The 14,062-nt window shown below is 35.3% G+C and overlaps 1 protein-coding gene and 1 pseudogene across 1 annotated transcript; both read left to right on the top strand.

Moving 5' to 3' along the window:
* The first annotated feature begins 8,994 nt into the window (after positions 1-8,994).
* Positions 8,995-11,190, top strand: LOC140673498 (uncharacterized; annotated as a pseudogene).
* Positions 11,191-11,258: 68 nt separating this feature from the next.
* LOC140673497 (uncharacterized) lies at positions 11,259-11,870 on the top strand. The gene has a single exon (XM_072906478.1). It carries the CDS (start codon positions 11,295-11,297, stop codon positions 11,868-11,870), a length of 576 nt encoding a protein of 191 aa, XP_072762579.1. The 5' UTR covers positions 11,259-11,294.
* Positions 11,871-14,062: the final 2,192 nt, after the last annotated feature.

Here is a 14,062-nt window from a genome sequence, read left to right as displayed (position 1 = left end):
GATACCATAACACATATTAAATGTTTATTTGAAATCTAAAAATGCTTATCAAATTTTAAAAATTAGAAATAATAAAGTAGTAAAAGAAGTAAAAGTAAGTTTTGAAACAAAAATATTAAAATATTTTTGCGTAATTAAGGTGATGATATTTCGAGCACTGCAACAGCGTTTGCCGTTATAGTTATTGTCGTTATACTAATTTGCGTCTACTGCTTTTATTATTGTAAGTACATTTGATAAGTTTCAGTCTTTAATTACAAATTATATTGGATACTATATATAGAGAGATTTTCTAAAAAAGTCAACTTATTGTTAGATGTAAATATTATATATTATACATATATACATATTAGTAGATAAGTATATTGTAATTTTAATAGTATATCGACAACGCAAGGAAGGTAATGAGCAAGTTTTACCTCCTATAATGACAGATATTCAATTAGCGAGTTTAGATTTGATGCCTACTAAGAATATTATTCTGTTCAATACGTCATACAGACCTATGTTGCAACGTAATTCGAATAAATTGATAAAAATCAAACGTGAGCAAATTACAATAACGGAATTTCTTGGTAGCGGCGCATTCGGAGAGATAAAAATTAATTTCCTAATGCAACCTTTTACGTCATTTATTTTTAGATGACAACATATTATATATTTTATATACCAAATGCCTTGAAATTAAATGTCAACAGTTCGGGTGCATATGAAAGATCGATAAACTACGAAAAAAAACTACAAAATATCGCTCGGTTTTGCTTTGTTTTGAACAAAATTAAAAAAAAAACAAACAGAAAAGATTTTATCAAAAATATTAAACGATACTATAATAATTATATTTATCAAAAAGTATCATGAAATAAAAGTTATGGAATATAAAAATTAAAAGAAAAAAGTGAATTAAAATCTTGCTAAAGTAAAGTTAAAAATTTTAAATAAATACGCGATACCAGAGAGTTGGGCCGTCTACAATAGATGTTATAAGTCGTGGGCCACAAGGAATTAACCAATCACAGTTGACCTTAAAGAAGAATATTGAATATAATTGGTTTACCGCCCTTTAGTCTAACCTGCTGCTTTAGTTTTGTTTATATTTGTGCCTTTCTACTATGAATTAATTAGTTGCACATCAGAAGTTTACAAGCGAATAATTAATTACAATGTAAAATAAATTAAATTGCTTGATTTTAAGAATATCAATATTTTGTATCTTTTATTTTTTTTTAATTTCGTATTTTTGTAAATTTCAATATTTTGTAATTTTATTATATGATTCAGATTCATACAAAATTCATATAAAATTATGTAATCCATTTTTTGTTGTATATTGTTACATACACAAAGTATATATTATCGAATGTAAAATAAATTTAAATGCTTTAACTTTTTAAAAATATAATATTATGTACATTTTCTTAAAAGAAACCTTCATTTAGGTAAATTTCAATATTCTGTAATTTTATAATAGGCTTTTCAGAATCATATGTCATACCTGCTGGAACAGTCATACATCTTCATATCTACGGAGTTCACAGAGATCCCAATTTTTGGCCAAATCCAGAAAAATTCGATCCGGACAGATTTTTGCTCGAGAGAATACAGAATCATCATCCATATTCTTATATACCGTTCAGCGCACGACCGAGGAATTGTATAGATGAATTGTTATTTTCGTTTCTGCTCGTGTCGACAATTTTAGATAGTCAATAATGGACTTTGAATTGTATAATAGGTCAACGATTCGCTCTGCTGGAGTTGAAGGCTACAATAGCATCTTTGGTGCACAATTTTTACTTGGAACTCGTAGGTTATTTAAAAAAATATGCAGTTAAAGGTCGATTACTTCTTTGTCCTTCACGTCCGGTTTATATAAAATTCATTCCAATTAATCACAAATAGCCGTTTAAAATTAGCACGAATATCATGCAAGAGTATAAAAGTTGATAAATTGCAAAAATGATGAAAAATGATTACGCATATTATACGTTCAATATTATCAAGAAAATATACATTATGTATGTAAATATGTTGCGCGATTTTTTGTCTCGGAACACACAAATGTATTCCTCTCATCTTTTATTACTTTGAGCAATCAATTGGACGGTGATATTTCAAAAATAAAGTACTGAAAAAATGATAAGAAAATAAATAATTAAAATGATAATTATATGCCTTCAATCTGCCTTGGTTAATAAGAAACTTATGAGCAAATGATAACAGACTATACTATAGTTATCGAGAATTAAGATGAATAATTCAATTTTGAAAAATTTAAACGCATAATGTCTCCATTTTTTTGCCAATGTACAGTTGGTAACAGAGAGTAAAAAGAATTACTAGGAAAAGGAAAAGAAGGAAAAATATTTCTAAAAGAGAGCCGGATTTTGTGAGAAATATAACCATTACAGATTGAAAACAGAAGTTGATCGTTCGTTTTTATGTTAATTATTACAACGATACATAAACAGTATTTTTTAAGAGTTTTAAATAACATCGTGAGTAGATAAAATATAAAAATAAAAAATATAAAATATTTATCTTTCAATGATCTCATCTCTCCATACTTTTGCATGTACGTATAAAATTTTATTAAAATTAAGAGACAAAGGTGAGTCTCAAGCAACGAATATAAAAGCAGAATATGATTCTGAAGAATTTATACCCAATCAGCATTTAGTTCAGAATATTTTTGATTATTAAATTTTAATAACTCCAGAACTGATTAGATTTATAATAGATTTAATTAGTATGTATATTTAATCGATAGTTCGAATAAATATACATTAAAAAATTTTTTCGATTGGAAATAGAAAAAGTATACATATTATACAAATTTATTCTTCTATTAGCATGTTTCAAGATATTGAAAATATTATTTCCAATAAAGTGATCAAATAAATAAATGTGTATATTCTATATTAAATATATTTCACTTTTAATTAATTTTTTATTGCTTTTTGATATTTTTCTTCTTATATCTCCTTGACATCTTCATATCTTTGAATTTTAATATTTTCATTATATAAAATTTTTAACATTTCAGAAACATGTTAAAATTGTATAGTGCTCATGTCTCTTTATTTTTATTAAACGTAATTTTCAAAAATTATAACATTATTTTTGCAGAAAGGAAAGCGGATTTAAATAATATTATGTACATTTTAGCAACATATATATTTTTGCACAATATTGGAGAACATTTGAGCTTGCTCTTATACATTTAAACGTAAAATTAGCATGTTTATTTATAACGCAAAATGTTTTTCTAAATAAATGTATTTTAAGTGTAAAATCTGATATTATAGGTTTATGCAATTAATGAAAATAAGCACAGAATAAATTCAGAACTTTAGAAAAAAGAAGATGCTTATGTGAGACATGAAATAAATATTACAGATTTTTTTATAAAAACAGAACTTTGCTCGCTTTTTTTAATTACTTTAAAATTAAAATTTTTTTAAAATTCTGTTTTAAATGCTGCATGACACATAAATTTGGTATTTTCTTGAAAGTTCTAAATAATATTGTGGATAAATAAAATATAATGTATTTATCTTTCCCTTGATCTCATCTTTCGATACTTTCACGTGTAGATAAAATTTAATCAAGAAATCAAGAAATATACAGAGGCCTCGAGCAGCAAATAACAAAGCAGAATATGTAAAATATGAATCTATTATTAGCTCATCTAATTCAGAGTACTTTAGATTACCGGATTTTAATAATATTGTCAGATACTATGACCGCAATTATAAAATGTTCCAATTTCTTGTTAGGTTTACCCATCAATTATTTACTTATTGTAGATAAATATTAATAACTGTTATTTTATCTACTGATAAAGTTTATATCTACGAGTTAAATTGTTATTATCAAAAGGCAATTTTATTCAGTGGTTAAAGTAGTGAATAAAATTATCTTTTGGTAATAATTTAATCCGTAAGTATGATATTTACCTAATAAGTGATTGATGAATAAACCTACTAAGAAGTTAAAATAACCGGCCCTTTCTTGATAGCTCTAACATATATAAATTAAAAAATTTCGCTGATTAGAAATTAAAAGAAATACAAATTATTTTTTTTTTAGCATGTTTAAATACATTCAAGATAATGTTACATTCAGTAGATAATATAAGAGAGTTCTAATCCTGGGATCTGAGGGGGGGTAAGGTAAGCGGGGGAAGACGAGGCGAGGTACCTCGCCACCCGTACTGACCAGAAGGGAGGGGCAAATGTATCCCTAGACTGAGGGGGAAGGGTGATACCCCCCCTGCTTGAGAAGGGGGAGGGGAAGGGGGGAGGCATACATATGGTTCCGCAGGTGGAGGGAGTGTCCTCTCCGATTGACTGCGGAGGTCTGATGGTGAGAGAGGAATGTCAACTGTTATAGATAAAATAATCACCCCACTCTGTTTATCCATACGTATATTTGCAATAAATAATTACGTTCGCAACGTGGTAGAGGGAGACGGTGCGATAGACGTTCGCAACGCGTTAGAGGGAGACGGTGCGATAGACGTTCGCAACGCGTTAGAGGGAGACGGTGCGATAGACGTTCGCAACGCGGTAGAGGGAGACGGTGCGATAGACGTTCGCAACGCGTTAGAGGGAGACGGTGCGATAGACGTTCGCAACGCGTTAGAGGGAGACGGTGCGATAGGCGTTCGCAACGCGTTAGAGGGAGACGGTGCGATAGACGTTCGCAACGCGGTAGAGGGAGACGGTGCGATAGACGTTCGCAACGCGTTAGAGGGAGACGGTGCGATAGGCGTTCGCAACGCGTTAGAGGGAGTCGGTGCGATAGCGTTCGCAACGCGTTAGAGGGAGACGGTGCGATAGGCGTTCTATATAGCGTAGGACAAGGAGAGTATGACGTGGTGTGAGAAGGAAAGCGCTGTATGTGTATGACAAGGGAGTGCATGATGATAGGAAAAGGAGGGCATGATGGTAAGAAAAGGAGAGCATGATGGTAGGAAAAGGAGATATGAGTGCGAGAGAAAAGAATAGAGAGGAAGAAGGATAGCGAGAAGGAGAGCGTGTTATGGGGTGCGAGAGAAAGAATAGAGAGGAAGGAGGATAGCGGAGGCGCGATAAGACGGAGGCTAAGGCGTACGCGAGAAAAAAGATAATTTTTGCATGTTAAGTTTTTTTTATAATATTAAATGTTATCTTATTATCTAATTATATCTAATACAGAGGAAGAAGGATGGGATAGATGATGAAGGTGGATAAGTAATAAATATATATAAGTTTAACATAAATTTTTTTTAAAAAGTGTGTATGTATACATATAAAGTGTGTGTGTGTGTGATTTAAAATTAAAAAAGAATAGAAATTGTAATAGAAAATTTAAAAAATTAAAATAGTTATATGTTTAAATATAAAAATATAAAAAAGAATTAAAATTATAGTAGAAAATTTAAAAAATTAAAAATCTGTAGGGGCGATGCGCCATGGGAACTCGTCATAGCTGCGTCTGTAACAGGAAAAAAAAACATTTTTATTAGTACTTTAAAAATATTTTCTAAAATGATAAAAATTATAAATACTCATAATCTATTTCGGAGTCTCTCTCATCTGACAACCTGGAGTCCTCCTGCAGAGTTTCGGGGAGCCACAGTTCCTCTGTCTCCCACACCTCATACGGAAGCTCACCAAAGAGTTTCCGCAAACAAAGACGATCCTCGTTAAACTGAGGAGTCACCTCCTCGCACCTCCGGTTCTCAGAAATGTCACCCATGTGTAACAATAATAGTTTGTTTGGTTTTTACACATAAGTCCTCGGTGTATGTGCGACATTTACACAATAATAATAATAATAGTTTTTTTTTGTAGTATTCACACAAGTCTTAAGTCATGCAAATCGGACACATATTGGAAGGTAAAATTTGAAATAATGGAGTTCGACACTCACTACAAAATAATCCGAGTATTAATGCGTAAATATTAATCGAATGTTCCCGCACAGCACAAATCTCATCAAAAAGGTACGCCATTCTTATAAAACACGATGTGCAGAAGTATGTGCCATCTGCAGTTGCATAACAAAAATATATGCAGCACATTCTTGTTAGTTCATTATACGAATTAATATCCGCTAAGTCCAAATCACGATCGATTCTGTCTTCGAAAACACTTTCATCACTTTCATAGTCACTGTCAGCTAAGCGTTGTACTTCAACGTCCAAATCACCCTCTTCGTCAGAATTGTTCATATTAATATCACCATTATTTTCGATAACATCGAAACCGATATTTCCAATATTGGCGTTATTGTCATCATCATCACTAGATAGTTCTAAAAGCGGCACTTCAATGTCGGAGTCTTCTTCATCGGAAATTATCATAAAATAATCATCACCATTATTTTCATCCATATTCGGAAGACACACGCGCAACGCATAGATTTACTCGCGACACGAGCACAATTCATAGATTTCCTCGCGACACGAGCACGTAATAAGCTTCTTCTTAGAGCGTATAGGAAAAAACTAACCACGCGCATTTATCTCAAATATATACACGAGATCCCATATCTCATCTCTCTCTAAATAGAGTATCTCTTTCTAAACAGACTATGCATATGATCCTATGAGAGGTAAACGTCTTTGTTTGACTGAGACTAAGAGAGCGCCAGGAGGAGGAGGAGGAGGAGGAGGAAGAGTCGTAGAATAAAATAGTGTGAAGAAAAACATTAATGTTAATAATAATTTTTTTATTTTTCATTTGTTACAAGTATCATAAAGTATATTATTTATAGCACACGCCAACAATTCGCAATCTACGAGTGATCCGCTATCGAACGCGTCACTCTCGCGAATCGCTTTCACAGCATCATTTACATCAGTAATATTGTTACGTTGCAAAACGTTACAAAATTGTTTAAATTTTTCATTCACGAAATGTGTATTTTGACACAACCATGAATGCATATGATCGATACAATCTTCAAAATCGAATAAATGTAATAATGTTTGAGGTTGCATACACAAAGGCTTATTAGATAATGTTAATTTAATAATTCTCGATCCGTTTAATGCGATCATTTGGATACATAGATCCATAATGGTTGACTTTCAGTCGATTGTACATGTCGTTCAATGTCTGTACGTTTCTGCATCAATGAGTGCCAGAGTATGATAGGCAATACTAATCGATTACCTTGGTTGTCACCAAGTATCAATTCGACATACGACATAGCTCCAACGCTTATTCCAATCTCCAAATATTTGTAAGATGTCGGGGTTAAGATATACCTTCTTCCAAGTATGTAAACCGCACGACGAGATGAAACGCTATATAAAATATTGAAATATATTAAAAAATAATATTTAGAAAATAATTTTTAGGAAATAATATTTAGAAAATAATTGAAACTTACATTTTCTTTGATTGAATTTCACCGTTCTCAATCGGAATGTAAAAATTCATCTTGCTGGTTTCTTTTGTGGAGTACATTTTTTTTTAGCACAACCTTATGCACGGACAACTGATGCGATACTAAACTATTGAAAGTACTGCGATCAATTTGTAATATCGCAAAACGTAATGAGGAGGGGAGTATTTGTGACGTAATTTTGCAAGCGCCAATGTAAGGCTGCTAGAAATTATTAAAAATCGCGCCCCATGTGCTTTCTCGAGCGCCGTGTGTGCGGCTGTCGTATGATGAAATCTAATCAAATGTATACAACGATTGAAATATTCGGTTACAAATGTATACGACAAAGCGTGAGATAAAATTTTTGGCTAAATGATAACATAAACAGACCGTCGACAGTACGGATGTTTGCGCTAAAGAATAACGCGCCGACAGTACGAATGTTTGCGCTAAAGAATAACGTGTCGCATAGTGGGTGGGCATTATCATGTATATTTAATTTGATTATAAATAATAAATATAATCATATGCGTAGAGGATGTCATATTATATATATTACATTACCACGAAATATGCGTGAGATAAAGAGACGTGATATTATAGAAATGACGGATGTTTATACGAAAGAATAACGTTTTCGCAACGTGAAAAGAATATAAAGATTAGATATAAATCAGAACAAAGAGTCACATCTCGCCATTATTGTCGAAGCTTGCACGAGTGTACCTTATATATGTAAAAAAAATGGAGCAGGTTTTAACGCATCAATCCACCTTGATAAATTCGGTGGAGGAGTACTTTGCGTGGGAGGTGCGATGCGATGATTATATCAAGTCGTTGGAAGAGCAGAGTCGAATTAAACGACCGCGAATATCGATCGGATATCGACAATTGTTGATCGCAAAGATCGCGCGACTCGAAGGACTGAAAAATGCGTTGCGCAAACGTTTCGTACACGCGGGTGCTGGACACAGCGCGCATCAAGCTGCACTATTTTGGCGAGAAATTGATACAGCGTTCGAGAACCGTATATCGACTGGTGCGATAATCAATAGCAATTATATCGAACCTCGCCAGTTTCTCGAAGACGCGAGTGATATCGTGCTCGAACATGTGCGAGACGCTATCGAAACACACTGCAGTGTGAAAGTGAATACTATGTTTAACGGTGAGTTTGTGGCGGGTGAAAAGCACGACGATAAAAGTGTAAGTACAAAAAACTGTGAACTATTTCGTACATCTGATTTACGCGAATGGTACGAGCAACGTGTTATCGAGCCTACTTTAGCATTTCTCGAAGAATTTCAAGAACGTGATAGTGGGTGGGCATTATCGCGTATATTTAATTTGACTGTAAATATAAATAAATATAATCCTATGCGTGCGGGATGTCATATTATATTACCGCGAAAGATAATGATGAAGCGAGCGATAGTTAACGTGCGATCCAAAGACAATACATGTTTTGCATGGGCAGTGACTGCTGCTATGTATCCCGCTGAAAGAAGGATTGAACGAGAATTATCGTACCCGCGTTACACGGATGTGTTAAATCTTCGAGACATTGAGTTTCCAGTGACTCAAATTAAAAAGTTTGAAATTAACAACAATATGTCAATCAATGTGTATATCATCGAAAACGAAAATATTGTTCCTATTCGTCTTTCGGAGCAAAAGAGGGACAAGCACGCCAATTTGCTCTACATTCAAGATGTGCAAGATATCGGACATTTCGCGTGGATCAAGAATTTATCGCGACTCGTGAGTTCGCAACTCAATAAACACAATGGAAAAATATATCTGTGATCGGTATGTATATTTAATATTATTGATTTTTTTTTCAAAATAAATATATAATTATTATTTCTATTTTTTATAAATGTTAAAATATATATATAATTATTATTTCTTTTTTATAGATGTCTACATTATTTTTATTCGAATGAGAAACTACAGTCACATACTGTAGACTGCGGGAAGATGAATGACTGCGCTATTCGATTATCGAGCGATAAAGATAAGTGGCTCGCTTTTAACAACTATAACAGGAAGGAGCAGGTTCCTTTCGTCGTGTATGCCGACCTGGAATGTGTTTTGAGAAAGACGGACAAAGAAAAAGAAGCAGAAAAAAATTTATACCAGCATCATCAAGTGTTTAGTATCGCTTATTATGTACATTGCTCGTACGATAATTCGTTGTCCGCGTATCATTCTCGTCGCGAAGCCAATTGCGTCGCATGGTTTGCTGAAGAATTAAAAAATTTAGCAACGAGCGTGAAAACAATTTTATCTACAAATCTTCCCATGATAAATTTGACGCGTGAAAAATTGGAAAAGTTTAACAGCGCTACTCAATGTCACATATGTGAGAAACCATTCGTGGAAGACGATACGCGCGTACACGATCATTGCCACCTCACTGAGCGGTACAGAGGTCCCGCGCATTCAAATTGCAATCTAAATTATAAGGAATCCTTTTATATTCCAATTATTTTCCACAATTTATCCGGTTACGATTCACATTTTATAATCGAGGAAATAGCTACAGCGTTCGAAGGAAGAATCGATCTACTTCCGATAACTAAAGAAAAATACGTTTCATTTACGAAAGATGTTAAACTTACGGAAGACAATTCGCGAAATCACATTAAATTACGTTTCATCGATTCTTTTAAATTTCTCACAACAAGTCTCAATAAATTAGCATCTTTTCTCAGTAAAGATAAATTAAAAATTTTACAATCTGAATATCAAAATTTGCGGGTAGAAGACTTTGATCTGTTAACGCGAAAAGGTGTCTTTCCGTACGAATATATCGATTGTGTAGATAAATTGCACGATACATGTTTACCTTCGCGCGAATTATTTTACAGTTCCTTGACCGATGACACAGTATCCGAGAGCGATTACGCGCACGCCGAGACTGTTTGGAACCGATTCTCCATCAGAACGCTGGCGAATATAGCGATCTATATTTAAAAATCGATGTCTTGTTATTAGGCGATGTTTTTGAAAATTTTCGTGATAATTGTATCAAGAGTTACGGGCTCGACCCTGCGCATTACTATACTCTGCCCGGATACACGTGGGATGCCATGTTGAAGCATACAAATATTAAGTTTGAATTGCTCACTGACATCAATATGGTAATGTTTATAGAACGAGGTATACGCGGTGGTTTGAGTCAATGTTCCAACAGATACGCGCATGCTAATAACAAGTACATGCAGTCATACGACCCATTGAAACCGTCATCGTATCTAATGTATTTCGATGTAAATAATTTATACGGATGGGCAATGTGTCAACCTTTGCCTTACGCTAGTTTTCAATAGGTCGACAATATATGCAATTTTGATCTATCATCGATCGCGTCCGATTCGCCTACAGGCTATATCCTCGAAGTCGATCTCGAGTACCCGCAACATCTTCACGACGCGCATACTGACTTACCGTTTTGTCCGACGCGTGACAAACCACCCAGCAAGAGAGAGAACAAGTTGCTCGCAACCTTATACGATAAGAAACGATACGTAATACACTACCGCAATCTGCAGCAATGTACGCGACACGGTCTTTGCGTTACAAAAATTCATCGCATATTACAATTCGCGCAATCTCCATGGTTACGTACATATATTGAATTAAACACGCAATTTAGAACAATGGCGAAAAATGATTTTGAAAAGAATTTATACAAATTAATGAATAATGCAGTTTTCGGCAAAACGATGGAAAATGTGCGCAATCGCGTAGATATTAAACTTATAACAAAATGGGACGATAGGTATGACGCAGAGGCAATGATCGCAAAACCAAATTTTCATAGCAGGAGCGTTTTTTCGGAAAATTTAATCGCTGTGGAATTGTGTAGACTCGAGGTGAAGTTTTACAAACCAATCTATGTAGGTATGTGTATACTTGATGTATCCAAGATGTGTTTGTACGAATTTCATCACGATTACATGATTCCAATGTATAAAGAAAAATGTAAAGTCATGTACACCGACACGGATAGTCTCATATATCACATTGAGTGCGAAGACGTGTACGAGAATATGAAGCGCGACATCGGCAAGTTCGACACGAGCGACTATGCAATAGACAATGCGTACGGTATACCGCTCGTGAATAAAAAGGTACCGGGTCTGATGAAGGATGAAAACAACGGTATGATAATGACAGAATTTGTCGGGCTTAGAGCAAAAATGTATACGCTAAAAGTAGATGGTAAAAAGGATACGAAAAAGGTAAAAGGTGTCAAGAATAGCGTCGTCGCGAAAACGATAACATTTGACGATTACATGCAGTGTTTGAACGAAGGAATTGAAATGACGCGACAGCAATCGAGTATAAGATCAAAAATGCATAAAGTATATACCATGCGGCAGAAAAAAATTGCTCTAAGTCCACACGATGATAAACAGTATATAATACCTAAAAGTATCGATAAGCTACCATGGGGGCATTACAGAATACCGTTGTAAAAACAGAAAAAAGTGTATATATTTGAATATTATATATATTTATATATGTAAACTTTATATAATATTTGTTATATTTTTACAATACATTATTTTTATGTATCCAAGAATTCCGTGAACTATCGAATCCCAACCATTTCACAAAAACTTCATCCCCTCTCTTCCTCAATATCTTTTCCACAAGATATATTTCGGGATTAGCAACGCGTTGTAGTTCGTATTCGTAAAATCCACCGGCGACGGGATTTCCGCGCGAATGTTTTAATATATATGTCACGGGATTAGTTTTCTGTATCTTAACAATTTCAAACACTTCGGTGGTCCAATTTGGTGTGTAGCCTTTTTCGAATAAAGTCTTGAATTTACTCACGCGCACCGAATCGCCTATTTTAAATTTCGCCGGCGCCGCAATCTTTACGTTGCTGTACACCGTATGTAAAAGTTTCTCCGCGACGACTGGAGTAACATCGACAGGTCTCATACCGATAGTGCGATGTTTTTGCGTGTTGTACTCTTCAACGAGTCTCGATAGTTCGTCGATCCACTTGTAGTTTCCATTGAGCGTAAACATTTTCCACATTTTATTCTTCAAAGTACGATTGAAACGTTCCACGATCGAGGCTTTCATGACGGAATATGTCGAATAATGATTAATATCATGTTTCTTCATGAGGTTTTGTACATTTGCATTGTAAAATTCTTTTCCTTAATCGGTTTGAAAATTTTTCGGGCATCTCGCATTGTCTCGAATTATCTCTGCAATCGCATCGGCCGTCTCGGTTCCACCGTTACTCTTGAGCGGTACGACCCACGCATACTTGCTCAACACATCGATAACAGTGAGTATGTAATTGTATCCCTTGTTGACTCGAGCATACGGACGCATCTCGACGATGTCGGCTTGCCACAGATCATCGTATCCCCGCACTATTACGTGTCTTCGGGGAAAATTTTTTCTCGGTGGCGCGTGCAGCTTGTTTACCAACTGCTGTCTCTCCAAACTATGTTGATTCTTTGCTTTGCCAGTTTTTCTCGATGGTTGTTTGTTGTTTGCTTTTTTATCACTCATTTTTCGTTTATCGTCCTTTAATAACCGTTCTTTAAGTTCCGTTTTTTCTATGTTTTTTATTTTTTTCACGTTTTCTGATCCGTTCTTAATCCGTTCTTGCGTTGTTCACCGCCGTCCTTCGCCCATTCGAAAATCGTTCTTGACCCGTTCGCAGCCTTTTTCACAGTCGTTTTTGACTCGTTCGTAGCCGCTTTTGACCCGTTCGTAACCTCGTTCACAGACGTCTTTCGAACGATCGTAGGAGTTCTTGAGTTGTTTGTAACCTTGAGTGCAGCCGTGAAGAACGTGTTCGTAGCCTCGTTCGCAGCCCTGCTTGAGATGTTGATAGCCTCGTTCGAGGCTGTTGCTGTTGCTGCTGCTGCTGCTGCTGCTGCTAGGTCGTTCACTACCACTGCCACTCATTGTAGTTAGATAGCAGTTCGGTAATTCTTCGTAGCGGCAATTCTTGTTCGCAGCCGTTCGATACTCCTTCGTAGCTGTTCGATAACCGTTCGATAGCCGCTCCTAACCCGTTCACTGATGCTCATTCGGGTAGATAGCTGTCTCTGTGTTAGCGTTAGCCGCGCGTTGAAGATTGTTTAGCGCAATCTGTAATACTCGCACGTCCTTCTCAAGCGAAGTAAGCTTCTCGTCTGATTCTTTCTGTCGATTCATTAATCTTTTAACGCAGGACTGCACGTACAATTTGTTGACGGCATTGGTGTCAGCCTCAGGTTGCGCTACACGGCGAATCTTACGCGACCTCGCATCGAAGTCAGTAACGACGCGACACAGAGCGTTTTCGTGCACATAACTTTTTACCAATCTATCCCAAGAGCCGTTTGTACCGGTTGCATCATTTCTTGAATCGAATAAGCCAAATTTGTTGATAGGCATTTTTTTTTCCTGACGCTTCGTAAAGTGCCACGCGACGCTGATCGACTGATTAGTTTTGTCGATACATCATTCAATTTATAATAAGACCATCTTCGCGAAGTTCTTCGATAATCGACATGATTTCATTGTCGTGAGCATTGTTACCGGCTCGATGTGAAGCATCCAGTAATCGCAGACGATCTACCAACTCGTTTAGATCGTTCCAATGCACGTAGTCGATCTTATTGTCGTTTAGAGTCATAGCGCGCGG

Source organism: Anoplolepis gracilipes, chromosome 14 (assembly GCF_047496725.1).
Source record: "Anoplolepis gracilipes chromosome 14, ASM4749672v1, whole genome shotgun sequence".
Lineage (NCBI taxonomy): Eukaryota > Metazoa > Arthropoda > Insecta > Hymenoptera > Formicidae > Anoplolepis > Anoplolepis gracilipes.
The sequence above is the reverse complement of the archived record's forward strand: the minus strand, read 5'-3'. Positions and strand labels throughout refer to the sequence as shown.